The 20,000-nt window shown below is 43.8% G+C and overlaps 2 protein-coding genes across 2 annotated transcripts in view; both read right to left on the bottom strand.

Moving 5' to 3' along the window:
• Positions 1–2,269, bottom strand: part of LOC134458661 (multiple C2 and transmembrane domain-containing protein 1-like) — a 47,834-nt gene extending 45,565 nt beyond the window's left edge. Inside the window, exon 1 of the mRNA XM_063211091.1 lies at positions 1,357–2,269. Coding sequence (XP_063067161.1) covers positions 1,357–2,004 — 648 coding nt within the window. The 5' untranslated portion in view covers positions 2,005–2,269. The remainder of the gene's footprint in view (positions 1–1,356) is intronic.
• Positions 2,270–6,380: 4,111 nt separating this feature from the next.
• septin5b (septin 5b) overlaps positions 6,381–20,000 on the bottom strand; it is a 27,060-nt gene continuing 13,440 nt past the window's right edge. The window contains exons 7-12 of the mRNA XM_063211161.1: positions 19,138–19,255; positions 17,257–17,358; positions 12,771–12,867; positions 12,012–12,147; positions 10,697–10,802; positions 6,381–6,443 (exon numbers count right to left, since the gene is read on the bottom strand). Of these exons, the coding sequence (XP_063067231.1) occupies positions 6,381–6,443; positions 10,697–10,802; positions 12,012–12,147; positions 12,771–12,867; positions 17,257–17,358; positions 19,138–19,255 (622 nt within the window). The remainder of the gene's footprint in view (positions 6,444–10,696; positions 10,803–12,011; positions 12,148–12,770; positions 12,868–17,256; positions 17,359–19,137; positions 19,256–20,000) is intronic.

Below are 20,000 nucleotides of genomic sequence, written 5' to 3'. Positions count from 1 at the left end.
GGGTGCGGGGCCCACCGGTGGGTCAGTTTTACGCTGCTAATTATGAGGGGCCCACTTTCAGCCAATAGTGCCCGGGCCCTATTTCTCCCCCAGTCCAGCACTGCACACAGTAAATTGGGCCGTGTTAACTCAACACTTGGAGAGTTGCATGTAACACCCATAATGCTGGCGCTACGCTCCCAAGTGTCGAATTGACACTGCCAAATGCCCTGTGCAGCATCCTCTCTCAGTAGTGTGCTTGCTTGCTTGCTGCTTGGCTAAGTGATCATGGGCACTGCCCCTCTGTAACATCGCCCTGCAAATCTGCGGGCAATGAAGACACCTCACCTCGGTCGTCCTCGAAAGATATTAGTTTGACAAATGTGTCTTTTTGCCCATTACAGCTAAAACAAACGGGTCTCCCTGCAGTCTGCTTCCCTGTACAGTGCAGTGTTGTTCAGTACACACTGAAGGGGGAAAGGAAAGTCAAGGCGGGAATTTCAGGACGCTATGCTGTAAATTCCATTCCATGATTTGCAGGGTGTTGATAATCCCAATCAATCGATCCAAAATATTTATATAGCACATTGTCATCATACATAAACGTCATTCAATGTGCTTAAGAATAGAGAAAAGAGAGGAAAAAACTGTATTGTGTTATAGATAGTGTGTAATTAACTATCACCAAAGGCATATTAGAATAAAGCTGCTTTTGCGGCATAATGACTAACTGTCTTTTCACATGTCTAGCCCTGACCCCAGGCACAACCAGTAGAGGAGATTCTGAAGACCTAAGACATCTATTAGGATGATATTGCTCAAGAATATTTACAATTAGCCAAGCAGAAACTTCTCTGCAGTAATCAAAAGGGACAGAAAACACGTTGGATGCATGTGCCATGCCCGGGCATACCAGTGTGGTATCCAAAAGATCCCAAACCACTCCCATGGGACGGAGAATGACAACCAAAACACTATGAAATATGACACCAGGTCGGAAGGTGGGCTGCTTTCGAATCCCTTTGGAGTTTTTTACGGGAAGAAAAAATACCATGCTCACTATACCGAGACTAAACTAAAATGCTACGGTGGGCAAGAGGGGTGAATCACACTGCTAGATCCATTCAGTAGAAATCCTTCGAAAATTACGCAATAGCCATAGCGCCAAATTACAGTCCATTGTGCGTCTCTGCTGCCAGCCAGTATGCAATATGCCCATCAACTGAAGGGAACCCAATGTACAGCACTGTACTTATTCTGCAGAAACGGTGAAAATGACTAGTAAAGCAAACCAGGGTAGCTAAGAGTAGTTTTTCCTTCAGCCACCAGCCATTCAGCGGAATGCGTGACTCTTGCTCTCCAGTGGTGTCCACTTACCATATCCTCGTCGTAATCCAGCTGTTGTTTCTCCCCATATTTAGGGACGAGGTCCTTCTGCAACACCGTATCGATACACGCTGATCCGAGAGAGGAGCTTTTGTGGTGGTGGGTTTGCACCAAATGCTCCACTGTGGGCTTATTGGGGCTACCTGTCTTCTGCATGCTGCCCGTCTGTTTGGTCATGCCTGCGCCTGCTGTGCTGTTCCCGTGTACCGCCGCGGCTGCCGTCTTGGGGGTCTGCTGGCCGATGCGCGGGTCCGCTGCGCCGCAGCGAAGGGGCTTTTTATCTTCTCGCTCACCGACACGCAGAGAGCCCAAAGAGTGCAGGTTGGGATGTGAGGAGGAGAGGGTTCGCACCAGGGCGTTTCGTTGGTGCCGTTTCTTCTTCTTAAACAACCAGATCCCGCCCTCTTTCTTGCCCTCGCCGCCGCGACTTGGGGCAAGTTTGTGGCTCAGAAAAGAAGGTTTTGATTTCCCCTGCAATTGCTTCCACATTCTTTTCTGGTAGGGCAGCGAGTCGCCGCCGTCCCCCGAAAACTCTCCCTCCTCCTTCCCCATGTCCATGCTCCGGAGGCAACAGCTTCTGGTGGACACTGCTGCAGAGCACACCCTAAAAATCGTCCCGTTGGCAGTCAAAACAAGCATGCAAATAACAGCCAGGGGATGCCTTCCGCTCCGTCGATTTTGCGAAACGATGGGCTAAGCACTTTTTGCGCCCTGCGGAAGTAGTAGACAGCAGAGAGAGCGATCGAGAAACTGATAAAGCAGAAAGCAACTTCCAGATGTTTGGTGCGCAAGTTTTGTAAGCCCCTTTAACAGGTCCTATACCTGCGGGTTTGGCGTAGTAACAGCACCGCCCATAGTTCTTATGAATGGCCATTCCCTACAGAGTGGGCCACAGACCCTGACAACAGAGCAGCTTTTTTTCTACATGCGTAATTATACGATACCTACGTCACGACACGCAGCAAAACATCATGACTCAGGGGCTACAGATGATCATCCTCCTACAGGATAAAAAGATAAAGTGAACTAGATTGAAACAACGCACTACATATCTGCTTTAATAGGCTATCTGGGCTAGTCTTGCGTAGTTGTAGTAACTCATAGTTGTAGCCTGTAGTCCAAGTTCATTAATAGGCCTGCGGCAGGGTCCTGAAACAATTTAGTGTTAATAGTAACTTGGAAATAACTAGTAATGTTTCGTCACATGTTACACATATTATTTTTACTTTTAATATAATGTGTAGTGTTAACTTTCTTAAGTATTGTAATACACTCTAACACAGCCTGACTAGGCCTATAGGCCATAGACTACCACACAGTAATTATAAATTATAAAATACAGTAATAAAACACTAGTTTTATAAATCAGTTATTTGGGTTTACTTTTCCCTTCCTATTTCACCACAGGCTTGTAAACGTTTATGAGGTGCACTCGTCACTTTAAAATGACCTTGGTATTTATGGCGGAGGTCACAAGCTAGAGACAGAAGGCCACTGACACAGAACATGGTGTTTGCAGATCTGAGCCTTCAACAACACTTAAATAGGCCTACTACTCTTGCATTAATTCGTTCTTTTTTTCTCGTGCTAAATCCAGTTTTTCTTTTCTATGCAGAAAAAGAAATAATGAAAAGACACAAATTCATACGGCAAATAAGTCTTTAGTGAGACCAAAACAATGAGGCCAAAACAATGGAAGGAGAGCAGCATAGCACATGGAACAAAACATACAGTACAGCTGTGAACGCATGCCTCACTCTTTACAGAGCGTAAACAGGAACTTGCAAGTGAAGATTGCATCTATGGGTGTTTCTCAATGTGAAGTCTTCAAGCCTTGCTACTAGGATGAGCAACGGCCATTTGCGGTGTATCCAGTTATTAATTACACATATAGGCTACTTACTTACTTACTTACTTACTTACTTACTTACTTACTTACTTACTTACTTACTTACTTACTTACTTACAGAGGCCTATATTATTCCCATAGGAACAAAGGCCATTGCCGAAAGTCTTCCATCCTCTCCTGTCTTGGGCCCTCTGCTCCAATTCCACATAGAACTAATTATTGAATACTCTTTGGTGATATCTGCGGAAAAATGGGCGCTATTAACTCTAGTAAGGCTCGGAAACTTCACATTGAGAAACACCCAGTGTCTCTGGAGAGTTTGCAGTAGTTGTTCAGATGAGCTTGAGATTCCAAAATAAAAGTCTCACTTTAAAGACAAAGATCTTATCACGCTCAATGGCTTTCAATTTTATTTTAAAACACACAGAGGAAAATGTGCAGAGAACTTTTAGTGGAAATGATTTCAGCTTTAAAGTACATAAAAATCCTTGCAACAACATATGCACATGGCTAATCTACGTCCATTCTATTGCAATCACTATAGGAAAAAAATAAACACATACAAGATAAATAATACAACTAGGTGTGAATAAATAACAGTATTGCCAGTTTGATCCCTAGGATGTTGTTTACGTTTTACTTCATAAAGACCTTTACCGTTACAGTTTAGCCTACTTGTTTAGATGTGTAACATGATATTTGAGTACAGTATTTCCTTAACATTTCTTATACCAACAGTCACATGATATGCTTACAGCATGCTTAACTTACCAGTATGCATTCTTATTTGTAAGTAATGTGTTATTGATATATATAGGATTGTATATTTGTGTTCAATGCTACAGATACAGTGAGGGCTGGACTGGTAATCTGGCATACAGGGCGTTTTCCCGGTGGGCCGACAGTCCCAGGGGCCGACACTGTTGTGTTTTCCTACTTTTGTTTTTTTTTTCTTTTGGTCTGGCCCACAGATTAGATGGGGCGGCCCAGTGGTCTGTCTTCAATATAGCCAGTGGGCCAAGTTAAGATATAGTTTGAAATCGGGTTGTACGTGTGTGAGGTGCCAAAATGCCCGGTTGGTTTTATCGTCCCAGTTCAGCCCTGGATACAGTAGATTAACCCTTTGAGGAGTACCATCACAAATATGTAATTAGAATTTTGCCCAAATTTTGAGTTCTCATTATGATGTCATAATGTCTTTGAGAGATTTTTAACACAGACGTCTATTGGAGCTGTAGAGTGTTCCAGTAAAATTCTAGAAGAACCTCTAGAAATTCCTTACTCCTCAAAGGGTTAAGAGGTTGCTTCCATGTACAGTACCATGTCCCTACACAAAGAATGAACTGTATGAGATGCCTTATCATTCAGCTGGAACCTAATAGCAAAACTTTAAAACACACACACAGGCAAAACATAATAAGTTAAAACACTGAAGTAGAAAAACGGTTTATAAATATTACAAAAAGCTGCTTTGAGCTGACACAAGTTCTGGTGTTCAGAAGTCAAAGAGGGAGCTTTTCTTTGCTACATGTATAATTAGCTCCAGTTGTAGGGCAGACTTCATTTTACCACATACTCATAAAACACACGACTCTACACACACACATGACACCACACACACACACACACACACACACACACACACACACACACACACACGCACACAGACACACAGACACACACACGCACACACACGCATGAATGCATGCACGCGCGCACACATGCACGCACGCACACACACACACACGCACACACACACCTATGCACCATTGCAGTGAATCAAATAAAGACATTTAAATGTGCACAAAGTCTAAGGAAACAAAAAAGTGTAAAAAAAAACAAACAACAACTCTAAGTCAAAAGCCTCAGAACAAAATTGTGATGACGAGGGGCACACCCAAAACAGCATGTGCATGTGACCAACATCGATGAGTGGAGGTGCAAAGCGCACACCAGACAAGGAGGTTCTGGCAACCAGTAAAACACTTGCGAGGGTAGAGAAGTGCCGTACACTCCTGAGTTGCATAAACAAGTTTTTAATGTGACAACGTTTCGGCCTGTCGGCCTTGCTCAGATCACGTGACCTGAGGAAGGCCGACAGGCCAAAACGTTGTCACATTAAAAACTTGTTTATGCAACTCAGCAGTGTGTGGCACTTCTCTCACCCTGCATGTGACCAACATCACCACTGAAGGACACAAGTCTCTCACTCCAGTCCAGTCCACTCTTCCACTACAGTACACTACATACAACCCCAGGCATGTGCAAAAGTAATCAATACATGATCAATTATTATCAATAGTGAAAGACCCGCCCGCCCCCATCAATCCCAATCAAATTCAACCCTGTTGAACCAAGTACCGTACTGTGTAAAACAACAAAAAGTGTGTGTAGTACAGTGTCTGATTGTGTGTGTGTTGGGGGGGGGAGTTCTGAATGTGTTGTCAGTGTACTGTATACTGTATTGTGTGGGAAATGAGCAGTGTGTGTACAGACATTGAAGCGTATCTAGTTGATTCCGTGGGCATTCCATGATATTTACAGTGTCTGCTGTTTACACAGCAATATGTTTGCTTAGTGTGTGTGTATATGTGTGTTCATGTTTGTACTGTGTGTGTGTGTATGTGTTCATATTTGTGCTGTGTGTGTATGTGTGTGTGTGCGTGCGTGCGTGCGTGCGTGCGTGTGTGTGTGTGTGTGTGTGTGTGTGTGTGTGTGTGTGCGTGTGCGTTTGTGCGTGTGTGTATGTGTGTGTGTGTGTGTGTGTGTGCGTGCGTGCGTGCGTGTGTGTGTGTGTGTGTGTACGTGTGTTCATGTTTGTTTAGTGCGTATGTGTGTGTGTGTGTGTGTGTGCGTGTGTTTGTGTCTTTGTCTGTATGTGTGTGTGTGAGTGTGATTGTGGATATTGTGTGTTTAGCATACAACATCAATCCTGTACTCCTTGGCTAATAAGCTAATAAGCATATAATACCAATGTGTGTGTGTGTGTGTGTGTGTGTGTGTGTGTGTGTGTGTGTGTGTGTGTGTGTGTGTGTGTGTGTGTGTGTGTGCGTACGTGTGTGCGTACGTGTGTGTGTGTGTGTGTGTGTGTGTGTGTGTGTGTGTGTGTGTGTGTGTGTGTGTGTGTGTGTGTGTGTGTGTGTGTGTGTGTGTGTGTGTCTTCTCTTCACAGGTCCTGCTCGTGCATCTGTTGTTGCATCTTCTGGAGCATCTCCTGCATCCTCCGCAGCTGAAACACACACACACACACACACACACACACACACACACACACACACACACACACACACACACACACACACACACACACACACACACACACACACACACACACACAGGTAAAGGTGCGTTAAAAATTGAGTGAACGAAATGGGAGGAGTGAAGTACAAGTAAGTGAGAAAGAACAAGCGAAAAGGGCTGAGAGAACGAAGAAGAGAGAAAGGCTGAGATGAGCTGAGATGAGAGAAAGCAACAAATGTGGATTGAGAAGGGAAGCAGACACCCTATATATGGACCAAGAGAAAGAGGGGAAGAGACGAGACGAGAGATAGAGAATGGAGATAGAGAGAAACAGAGAGATAAAAGGAGGGAGAGACAGAGATTAAGAGAGAGAGAGAGAGAGAGAGAGAGAGAGAGAGAGAGAGAGAGAGAGAGAGAGAGAGAGAGAGAGAATAAAGACTGACAGATACAGTATATGAAGAGTGAGGCTGTGTCCTTTATACAATTCATAGTGCTCCTTGTCTCTAGGGCAGTGGTTCCCAACCAGGGTACGTGTACCACTAGGAGTACGCGAGCACTGCAGGGGGTACTTGGAAAAATGTAATTTTAACAAATGCATGGCGCATAGTCACACTGCAATACAAAAAGGAATGTAAAACATGAGTTAGGGGGTACTCATGGCACAATAAAAAAGCCTTAGGGGGTACACGAGACAAAAAAGGTTGGGAAACACTGCTCTAGGGTACGACTGGACTGGGCTGCTCTGGTGTCTATTGAGGCTGAGTGGGAGAACATGACATGACAGCAGACAGGGGAGATGGACCAGCCCACACTACAGACTGACAGCTTATTATTTACTAGTCTATTCCACTCTGCCTCTGCCCTGCATATCTACGCTCAGCTTTAACACGTTAAAGGGGTATGCCACTATTTTGGGGCTTAATACAGTTAAAATCGTTGGCTGGAGTTTATAAAGGTGGTAAAGTGTCTTATTTTTCATGTAAGCCGTTGTCTTGCTTTAAGACAAGTTAAATGAGGGAATATGTCGCTAAGCTAGTGAAAGTCAATGGATCCGTGTAGCATGCTACAATGCTACACGGATCCATTGACTTTCACTACCTTAGCTTAGCTCAGAATGGCAATGACCAAGTCAGAGTGCGTTACTAAAGGCCCTGTGTTATGTCATAGTATTGTAATACTACAGTAGTTAACTTTTCAATGACTAGGCTCTTACTGCAGATGGGCCCGCCGACAGGTCTATTCACCCTTTACCCAAAACACAAACAACATTACTATCCTAAGAACATTGCTATGACAATCCAGAGAGTCTTAACTTTATCATTACCATTTTGGTGACAATAATAACAGTATAAAGGATGCTTTGCACTAAGGGGTTGACTCGTAAGTATTATTTTATTCATTCAGCCTAGTTTTCGTTTAACCTTGGAGTAATGTTTCCATGATTTTTTTATTTTTTTTTGTGGTTCATCAATTTGACCGCTTCTCATCTTTAAAGGTGCACTTGATGGTGGTGGTAAGTGTTCATGAAAAAGGTAACATTTGTGAATGGGAAGCATGAATTCTGGGAAGTAAGTGGTAAAGATATTACACAGTGCACCTTTAACGCTACTCAAAGCATTTTTTTGTCAGCCTTGGAATAACATTTCCAAAACATTTCAGCGGTTCTGTTCATCAACTTGTGCATTGGTGAAACGGTGGCACTTTTGAATTCCCTTTGCAGCTCTCTGTAGGCTGTAACTGTGGAGTGCTGTCAAGTTTTCAGAAGCACTTCGCTCTGATCTGCAATTCAAATGGGACACGGAAGACAGCTCTTCTTCCATCCTGCATCCTGACCAAAGAGGAAACACTGTAGTGATACTTCACACTTTATGAAACGGCCATGGTAGCAACTGCTGAGTCTTTGACACCCACGATTTGGCCACTTCCAACCGCCCATAGCTTGAGCTTACTACAAGGGAGCTGCCATGGCACATAGCACTTCAGTACACATACAGTATAATGGGATGCTATCCATCTTGAAGACTAAGAAGGATAAGTCACACCATGCATTAACTTTTTTATTTTTACTACAGAGATGCGTTTCAGAGTTCTGCCTCCCTCAGGGTGAGGATCAATCCATCTTGCACATAGCGCTGTCCAGGGCTGAATGGGACAAAAAGTCAGGCCGGGCATTTTCATCAAAGATTGAGCCGCCAGGCATTGAGAGAGATAATGAAGCCTGTGACAATATTTTTAGCCATCTATTACCAGCTATTGTGACCACAACAGGCAAAATGAATATTTAAATCTGACTCGGAGAGGTCAGATGAGGCGGCAGGAGGTCTGATACCCCAACATTGAGGGGAGGCTCAGGCCAAAACCAGGTAAATACCCTGTAGGCCGTATGGCCAATCTCGCACATCGCGCTGTCAGATCTTTAGTTTCAATAGCTGGCCGTGCAAAGCGTTGTTGACAAGATGGACGATCTGTGGTACGGCACAGTGTTTTTCATAGTCTGCCCAGCGCCTGCAGTAGTACCGGCATTACTGTACCTTTGCTCAATATTGTCTTTGGCTACTGCACTCCATCAAGCTAATTTACTAATGCTCTTTCAATACCACAATCGTTAGCACAATACAGCTCTACAGAGTCAAGTAAAGTGCAGCAACTACGCCAACATTGAAACTAGAAATATTGGTATTAGGTTGGATATTGTAGCGACTGCAAATTTGCCGAAGCAATATCTCTAAATTTGGACCATAAGGCTTTGCCACAAGATAAAGGAGGTGTGGGCCTAAAAAAGACAATTTCCAGTCTAAAATCAATTTTGACAAAATATGTAGTTACTGCACTTTCTATTTGTACGGCACAATGCCCTATACAGCGCTACAAGACGAGCTCTATGATCAAGTTGGTTTGCTCTATGCTGCTGCATGTGCTGTGGAAGCGTATCTTAGTGTGTGTGTGTGTGTGTGTGTGTGTGTGTGTGTGTGTGTGTGTGTGTGTGTGTGTGTGTGTGTGTGCGTGTGTGTGTGCGTGCGTGTGCGTGTGTATGTACATGTGTGTGTTTTGTGTGCATGTGCGGGTGCGGTTGTGTGTGTTTCGTGTTTGTGTGCACACATACTGTACGTGCGGACGTGCAGCTGCGCATTCATACGTCTTTGGGTATGTGTGTGCACACTGTGGTTTTGAAAAGTGATGTGAGTGCACTTTACTCTATCTCTCTTGCCTATACAGTTGTGTGTATCACCAGTTGTCAGCTGGAAGACCAATAAAAAACCTCTTTGGCTTCCTGGTCCGACCAATCAGAGAACAAAGAAAAGGCTGTGTCAGTGGAAGTGCTGAAAGCAGCGTCTACTGGTATGTGTGTATTTGGAATTAGCAAAAAGGAAGGTAAGCTAAAATGTTTTCAGAGAAATTACTTGCATAGCATATTCCCATATTTTGGATTTAGCTAGACTGCTTTCAACACTACCCAATCAATTAAGTGCAGTCTGGTCCACAAGGATAACATTTTAATTAAAGCATTTTGCGTAAACAAAATATAAAATCCACCTCCTACTCATTCATTTTGATCGGCTGAAAGCAATGAGTAGACTACACTTGCAATTTATGATTGGTGGAAGGTGGGCTAAATTGTTTTTAGGGTTCAGAAGAAGTACTGGCGAGATGAAATCATATTATGCAGAAAGGAAAAAGAATCTGGTGCCACACAAAAGTAATTAATTTGATTACACTGATGAAATAAACTACAGAAAATAGACATTCTTTTGGCACCAGATTCTTTTTCCTTTCAACTTATGATTTAGTCCTGCTCTGGTTGCACCGGACTGTTAACTTAGAAGCGCGGAGTGCACATTTCCTTTCTTTCATGAAATCTACATATACAACATGTCTGGTGGTCTACTAGGATAACATTTGTAAACTCAAGATGTGAATCTAATCTTGCCTGCAAGCTGTCCATTTCATTTATACATTCATACAGTATAAAATGATATATTAATTGAGCTACAAAAACGTAAGTAAAGTGTGGGCAGAACTGGGCTACATCTGCCTACCTCATCATTCATCTCATTATTATTATTATTATTATTATTATTATTATTATTATTATTATTATTATTATTATTATTATCAGTAGTAAAGTCTGGGCAGCTCACCTACTCGTCCTTCATCTTGATTAGTATTATTAGTAGTAGTAGTAGTAGTAGTACTACTATTATTATTATTATTATCATTATTATATTAAGCTGGTCAGCTCACCTCCTCGTCCTTCATCTTGATGAGCTTCTCGGTCTCCACGTCAGGGGTGGATATGCACGGCAGGATGGGGATGGGGCTCTCCACACGGTTATCCGCCGTCATCTTACTGCTCCACACACACACACACACACACACACACACACACACACACACACACACACACACACACACACACACACACACACACACACACACACACAGGTGGACAGTCAGAAACATACACACACATGTACGCGCACACACACACACACACACACACACACACACACACACACACACACACACACACACACACACACACACACACACACACACACACACACACACAGGGGTGGACACACACACACACACACACACACACACACACACACACACACACACACACACACACACACACACACACACACACACACACACACACATTCACACACAGTTTCAAGGATAGGAGATTGACTGAGACTGATATAATGTTTCAAAGGCAGGAGATCAGAGACTCCAGCTTTTCAAACTGGAGCGAAGAGTCTTACAGATGTTCATTACTCAAAACAAGAACAAAGGCTAGAACTGAAGGATGTATTTATCACCTGTGCAACAAGGTGTGTTCCGTTGTGAAATTCTCAGAGTGAGGACTCTGCAAATTTAAAATCGTTTTTTGTTGTTTTTTCAATATCATGGGTGAATTACGATTTGACTTCAACAGTCTTCGACTTCAAAGGTAATCCAGCCATGTAATAAAAAATAAAATAAAATGGGTTTTAAGTGTGCAGACTTCTCACTCTGAAAATTAGTCAGCTTTCGTCCTGCACCTTTTCTTGGGATGTGCACAATCTTCATCTTCAACTGTGTGCCGTTGCTATACATATATTACAATACATATTTTGCGATATATATTTGTGAAACACAATACTGTGAAAAAGATAACTTTGCAAACCTGAAACCCATTCAGATTGAAATAAAATATAATGTTCCTGTTCCATATGGTATTACAGTATAAATAGATAATCATGATGGTCTTTCATGTACAATCACTAATTGTCACTAACTATCACTATCAATAAGATATATACATACGTATACCATGCCTGATGAAGACCCAGTTGGGTCAAAACATTATATGACCTGAATAATCTTCAAAAAGGAGCTACAGTGTGCATGCAGACTTCTAATCTTTCCACCATCAGATACGCCTTTGTCCTGCACCTGGCCTCAGAGAGGTGGAATGTGCATACTCTAGCTCTCATGAAGAATTTGGGATCCCTACCTGGTCATCTGCTGAATGCACTGGGCCCTGTAGTTCTAGTTCTAGTTCTCCTACCTGGTCATCTGCTGAATGCACTGGGCCCTGTAGTTCTCGTAGTGCACGTCGCAGGTGATGTCCTTCAGGTCGTGCATGTGCGTCCGGATCAGCATGTTGCGCAGCTTCACAAAGTCACAGTGGGCCGAGTTCTCCACTGTCAATCAAAGCCAACATGCAACCGATCAAAACATGTTTAACCCCTTAGCGCAGAGCCTATGTTATAACCTTACTGTCACCAAAAATGTAATGGCTATCTTAATCTGTTACTTAAGGCTCTCTAATGACATAACAATGTTGTTATGATGTAGTTGAGTATTTTCAGCAAATAGTTAAAAGACCCTCCGGTGACCCCATCTGCAGTACGAGACTACCTAACATTTTCAAAAGAATACTACATATGTGATTCAATCCTGTTGCACCCCCAGACACCAACAAACAGAGTTGCTGAGTGGTCTGCGAAAAAGCCCAAGCAACCAACATACTGTACTCCTAAATTCAACTTACCACCCATAGCAAACCAAGTTTTCTTTATGCATAAGGAAATCTTGTGTTGGCCAATGGTCCAATGGAGATGTCTTATTTTGAATGCTCAAAGAAAGCGTTTATAATTCTTAAATGGACACCAACATGGACATCCAATGTACAGTATAGCCATAACAAACACTATCCAAAAACAATGTTACACACTAAATTAATCCAAGACGACTGGGGTGACTCCCCAGCTCTGAAAGCATCTCTGAATGTCATCCATGGTTCCAGTCAGTGGCCCCTGCTTACCTTCCACGATGCCCCATGGGTAGAGTCTGCCCCGCACCCTCTGTCCTCGTGCCTCCACCACGGTGTTGCTGCCGATCACCGCAAACGGGGTGCTCTCCTGCAACAGCAAAGGGCAAAGGTCAACTGTGAGAGGTCAGACCTCATCCTCACTGATTATACACATACACAGTTTATTCACATGTATCCAAATCAACATGGATGCTCTCCTGGACTACAGGGGGTGAGAGATGACGTGTGAAAGGTTACAAGTCATGCTAACCGATACATGCTAGTTAGTCATGCTAACCAAAACATCATCTATTCTACAGTTTACTGATACGTTCTTATATCAAATCACCAAAACAAATCAGATGCTCTCCTATACTACAGGTGAAAGATCAAATATGAAAGGTAAGAAGCCAAGCTAACTGATGTATCCCATTATGATATATTGAGTATACTGGGCGTTCATGATGTGCTGTGACTGTACTTCATCGATAAAACCACTCTCTTCACATTCGCATCCACTGAGTTACTTCTGAAGCCAGCAACAGCAAGATACATTGCTCGCTAGGGCTGGGCGGTTCTAGAAAAAAATGTGTATCACGGTTTTCTTGATGAAAATTGATATCACGGTTCTCTGCAGGTTTTTTTAATAGGCGTCGATTTTCCCCCACATCTCAATGTTTCTGAAGAAAAGACTGAAATTTAATTTAAAAAATGAGATAAAATCCTGAATTTAAATTAATCTCCATTTCAATTTTAATCACTTTTTTGGAATAAAAACAAAAAAAAACATTCTCTCATCAAAAAGTGAACCTTGTGTAGGTGAAACCGTTATCACGTTTTTTTAACGGTATACCGCCCAGCCCTATTGCTCGCCAAAATAAAAGCGGCAGCAGAGGCATGATGAACCTGTTGCAGTGCTGGACTCTGTGTACCGTGTAGTCTACAGTCTACGTATGACTCTATATATTACACACTAGTCCTTGGCTGACCCAGCAGAACACATTATAAAGCAGCGCCGTTGGAGGTTACACTTCAGTTACAGTGCACACTTCAGCCGACCCTTAAGAGAAATAATGACTTCCGCCGCTCAGGTATAGCGTAGGTCGCACCTGGTGTACACAAGGCATTACAGTGCACACTTCAGACGACACTTTTACGCTCCGCTGGGCCAGAGACAAGCCGGGACCGGCCCAAACCCAGGGTCACCAGCGCCAGATATAACAAGAGAGATAGGTATGAATGAATGATGGCTATGCACAGCAGACTATTACATCTATTGCACACACTCCACTCACACTCCACTCACTCCTCACGCACGCACACACACACACACACACACACAGGCACGCACACACACACGCGCACAGGCACGCACACTCACACACACACATGCGTGAGTCCTCACGCGCACGCATGCACGCACGTGCACACACACACACACACACACACACACACACACACACACACACACACACACACACACACACACACACACACACACACACACACACACACACACCCATATGCGCACACAAACATACAGTACATGGACATACACACACACCTAGGGCACACATGCATGCACAGCACATTACATAGTGTGTGGCCCCTGTCACTCATCATCAGTGAGTGTACAATGGGTTTCTTTGTCTGGATTTCATGGTGTCATTATCTTGTCTTGTGGTACATTCCATTATTACATTGACATTACTTGCAGTGTATTCATTTCACATGTGTATGAAATTGTATTTTGCTTTTAAATCATTTGAGTTTGTTTTGTTTTTATTAATCTATGTCTGCATTTTCAATCTGTCTTTTGTCTGTATGTATGATGTGCAAATGAATCTGTCTTGCAGTGTAAATTGTCTTAACAATGTATATTACATGTATGTCTTGCAATGAATATGATGTGTATCTAGTATTATCTTGTGATACACAGTATTATTGTGTACCTTGTATTGGGCATGTGTAAGCTGCTATAGACACCTTCATTTCCTTCGGCACAATTAAAGGAATTTAAAGGGACACTGTGTGAGATTTTTAGTTGTCTATTTCCAGAATTCATGCTGCCCATTCACTATAATGTTAATTTTTTCATGAATACTTACCACCACCATCAAATTCTAAGTATTCATTATGACTGGAAAAATTGCACTTTTCATACATGAAAAGGGGGATCTTCTCCAGGGTCCGCCATTATGAATTTCCAAAAACAGCCATTTTTAGCTGCAAAAATGACTCTACATGGACCATACTAGAAGATATTTGTTTATAACTTAGTAAACTTTCATGTAAATATCAAATTTGGCGATAGCCAACTCGGTTTCAATGAGCAGCATAGTTGCAGTACCTTTTTGACCATTTCCTGCACAGTGTTCCTTTAACTCTACTGGACTCGACTGGACTCCAGGATGTACGTGATCAGGGCTCTAAATTAACTTTTTTCATCACCAGCCAAAATGGCAAGTAGATGTTAATCTCCTTAGCCAAACACACACTGTGTCAAACAATGTGTCACACAATGTGTCAAAGTGGCTTGTAAGTTGGTCTTTTCTACCAGCCAACCTGAAATTTTACCAGCTATCTATGATCAAGTGTGTTTCGCACAGTGCAGTGCATTGAGATGAGAGAACAATGCAAAAAAGCTGTGAAGTAATTAACCTGTCTCAGCTAACCCTGAGGAAGCCACCGACCTGTCAGTAGAAAAGACCAGGGCTTAATTGTCTTATCCAAACGAATGGTCCTTCTTCTGTTAGGTGTAAGACTAAATCAATAGGCTATACCAGCTCCCGTCAATAAACCACAGGATACCCCCAGGCCTAAATGCTCTTGGGACTGGATGCTATAAATAAATTCACCTCAGTGAGCTACGTATCCCTAGCCTTAGCCCACCTGGGAAACTCCAACTCCCATTGTCATTGACACAGCACTCCACAGCACACAAGTGTTCACAGCACACAACGAAATTGCATTTTATGCCTCAACCATGCAAGGGGGCAGCCCCCAATGGCACCCCAAGGGAGCAGTGCAGCAAGACGGTACCATGCTCAGGGTATTTGGTATTTTATTAGGATCCCCATTAGCTGATGTAACCCATCAGCTGCTCTTCCTGGGGTCCACGGTCCACGGGTACCTCAGTCATGGAGGAGGATGGTGGAGAGCACTGGTTAATTATCCCCGCCCCCCATCCCCCATCAACCTGGCGGGTCGGGAGTCAAACCGGTAACCTTTGGGCTACAAGTCTGACACCCTAACCGCTTACCCATGACTTGGTACAAATGCTACCAAGGTTGCTAGCGAGGTTGGAGTTTTAGGACTATTACGCTTAAAGGAACACTTATTTCAGGAAACTGCTTACTGTATCTGCTTATCCCTGCTAAAATATGACAATACATAGGATTTTTTAAGTGCTTTCAATGCCTAGTTTGACAGTATAGTGTTTTTAAAAGTGTGGGCCGGTGACACCTAGGGGGCCACAAGGGGCTGCTAGGGGGGGAGCAGGAAGTTGGAAGGAAAAGTATAGCAGCAAAAACAAAATAACTTCAGTAGTTCTAATACTTTAATACATATAATAACCAGACTAGCCTACTGAGTGGTATAGCAGTTGGGTTCTCTTGGTTCTAAGAGCAGTTGGTTTCTCTTGGTTCTAAGAGCAGTTGGGTTCTCTTGGTTCTAAGAACAGTTGGGTTCTCTTGGTTCTACAGTAAGAGCAGTTGGTTTCTCTTGGTTCTAAGAGCAGTTGGGTTTTTTTGGTTCTAAGAGCAGGTGGGTTCTAAAGCCCCCTGCACACTGGGCAATACGGTCACCGCATCACCGGAGTGGTGGCCACCTAGTGGACACCGTATTACTTCAGAAAAACTCCCGCAAGCAGTCTAGTAGTGGCTGGTTTGAAACATGGCGGACGGAGCAGAAAATGCCTCCAAACTTCTTTATTTGAACACTAAAAACGCTTCGTTTCACTTTTTTGTAGTGTCTTACTGATAAAGATCATGTGTGAAAAGTATTGGTGTGTTTGGTGATGGATTTGGTTTTCGTAATTTCGTATCAAATCATAAATGCTTGTTTTTTTGTCCACCTATCTAGTGTGGATTATATAATGATAAAGTTTGAACATTATCGCCGTTTTTAACAGCTTAAAACGGCGTAATTTTGATATTTATCTATTAATTTTTGAGAAGATCCGCGGGAAATCCTAAAGTGTTTATCATCACCATAGCAACAGCTCTCTTTACCGCACGGTCAGGCACGGAATTTTCCGGACGAGTTGAAATATTTGAACGTATGCGGAGGCTCTCGGATGCGGACTTTCTTCCGCACCGGACTGTCCGGACTCCAACCGCATACGGAATGCGGTTCTCCATAGACAATGAATGGTTAACGGTCAAATCGGATTCGTATTACCGCATGTAATGTGCAGGGGGCTTAAGAGCAGTTGGGTTCTCTTGGTTCTAAGAGCAGTTGGGTTGTCTTGGTTCTAAGAGCAGTTGGGTTCTCTTGCCTTCAGCTCCCGGTCCTGCTGCTTGAACTCCTCATCCTCGTCCGACTCGCACTCCGGGAACTGGTACACCTTGATCCCAAACTTCTCAATCTCCTCCCTCACCTTGAGAGAGAGAAAGAGAGAGAGAGAGAGAGAGAGAGAGAGAGAGAGGGGGGGGGAGGGAGAGAGAGAGAGAGAGAGAGAGAGAGAGAGAGAGAGAGAGAGAGAGAGAGAGAGAGAGAGGGGGAGGACAAGACAGAGTGATAAAGAAACAGACAGAGGAAAGCAGAGACAGAAAGAGGGAGATAAAGAGATGAGACAGACAGACAGACAGACAGACAGACAGACAGACAGACAGACAGACAGACAGACAGAGTGAGGATTGAGAGAGAGAGAGAGAGAGAGCAGGCAGATGGAGGACGAGTAAACAGAGGAGGGCCATTAGATAGTGATGCCATGCTGGCCAGAGTAGCCATGAGCTCAGCGGTACACATAACACGTCAATGAACAAGGACGCATACAGTACACGGCTGAATTGGCAAACAGGGCATTTGCCCCTTGGACTGCTGATGATTTTGGCCCGTTCCTCCCGTCATTGTAGAGGTGTCAGTCCTCATGCCGCTACAGCTGACCTGTCAGATCTAAATATATAGCCTACAGTATTTTGGCTACCGTGGTCAAAATAGCTTGTAATAGATGACTAAAAATGTTGTCACAGGCTTCATTGTCTCTCTCAATGCCTGGAGGACCGCTCTTGGCTGAAAATGCCTGGCTTGACTTTTGGTCCCAGTCCATCCAAGGACACATACAAGGACAGTAACACGGACACACTCATACGCACGCAAGCACAAACAAACAAATCCAAACACCAACAAATGTGTGTGAAAGTAAAGAAATCCCTCACGCGATAAAGAGCTGTCACTCCATAAGGAGCTTTAAGTCACAGCTGAAATGTTCACTGAAAAATGGTAAAAACTGTAACCACTGATTTATCATGCTGACAGAATGTTTTTATGTTGAGTGAGTGTGGTTGTGAAAGGGGGGGATTTGTTTACTGTACTGAGAGAGACTGCAGATGTACAAACTAAATTAGCCTGAGGCTAACTCTGGTACAATGTACAATGCATGAAATGCCAACATCTTTGATTACGTAATTGCACATGGTCCCTCATAAAAACTGACACTTGCAATGTGAAAAAGAGAAAAGGGGGGGCGACAGGATTGGAGATTGGGTGTATCTTATGTATAATAAGGGCCATGACTAATTGCAATTGCAACAACTCGATTAAACGTAAAATGTGAATGCCAGGGGCTGTTGTCTGTCTGTGTGTGTAATGGTATAGTGTGCTGTGGTGTGGTGTATTGTGGTGTGGTGTGGCATGGTATGGTGTATTGTGGTGTGGTGTGGCGTGGTGTGGTGTGGCGTGGTGTGGTGTAGTGTAGTGTAGTGTAGTGTGGTGTGGTGTGGTGTGTGTGGTGTGGTGTGGCGTGGTGTGGTGTGGCGTGGTGTGGTGTAGTGTAGTGTAGTGTAGTGTGGTGTGGTGTGGTGTGAGTGATGTGGCGTGGCGTGGTGTGGTGTGGTGTGAGTGGTGTGGTGTAGTGTGGTGTGCTGTGGTGTGGTGTGAGTGGTGTGGTGTGGTGTGGTGTGGTGTGGTGTGGTGTGGTGTGGTGTGAATGGTGTGGTGTGAATGGTGTGGTGTGGTGTGGTGTGGTGTGAATGGTGTGGTGTGGTGTGGTGTGGTGTGGTGTTAATGGTGTGAATGGTGTGGTGTAGTGTGGTGTGGTGTGGTGTGGTGTGAATGGTGTGGTGTGGTGTGGTGTGGTGTGGTGTGGTGTGGTGTTGTCTGTGTGTGGTGTGGTGTGCTGTAATGTGATGTGGTGTGAGTGACGGTGGCCTCTCACCCTGTCCTTCATCCTGCGTATCTCCACGGGCGTCAGGCAGTCGGCCTTGGCGATCAGTGGCACCAGGTTCACCTTCTCCTGTAGCGCGCGCATGAAGTGCACGTCCACGGGACGCAGCCTGCACAATACAGCACAGCAGGAAATGTGTGTGTGTGTGTGTAGTGTGTGTAGTGTGTGTGTGTGTAGTGTGTGTGTGTGTGTGCGCGTGCGTGCGTGCGTGCGTGCGCGCGCGCGTGCGTGCGCGCGTGTCTAGTGGCTTTGTGGTGTCTATTCAATGTGGTGTCTAACTCTCTGTCCTGTTCCTGTTCATCTCCCACATTCTGAATCCAACCTGCCTGATTCAGATATGCCGTCCCAACCGATATTTTAAAAAAACGATACTAAGGCTAGATGTAGAAACCTACCTGTGTCATGTCGAAAAGGTATGGCAACCCTACTGATTTTCAATATATAGACCTATAAATAGATCTAGATGGTGTAGTGGAGCCTTACTGTAGAACAGTGATTCTCAAAGTGTGGTCCGGGGACCACTGGTGGTCCGCGACAGAGCTCAGGTGGTCCACGAGGGCAATTCTACTTTTCCAGGACAAGCTAGCAGTCGGCAATATTTGTAACATTATTACACAGCTAAACATAGCTTCACCACAATGAGACAGACTTGTAATGTGAATACACATTAACTGATCTGCATCAAAATTAGTAGCGTCAAATTAGCACACCGGATGCAAATAAATATTATGATAATGAGCTATGATGCGGTTCAGCGACAGCCGCAGCAGCCAATTGGAATGCTAGAATGCTTGTAGGGCTGCACGATTATGGAAAAAATCATAATCACGATTATTTTGGCCAAAATCGTAATC

The sequence above is a fragment of the Engraulis encrasicolus genome, chromosome 11 (genome assembly GCF_034702125.1).
Source record: "Engraulis encrasicolus isolate BLACKSEA-1 chromosome 11, IST_EnEncr_1.0, whole genome shotgun sequence".
Lineage (NCBI taxonomy): Eukaryota > Metazoa > Chordata > Actinopteri > Clupeiformes > Engraulidae > Engraulis > Engraulis encrasicolus.
This window is presented reverse-complemented; position numbering and strand designations above follow the sequence as displayed.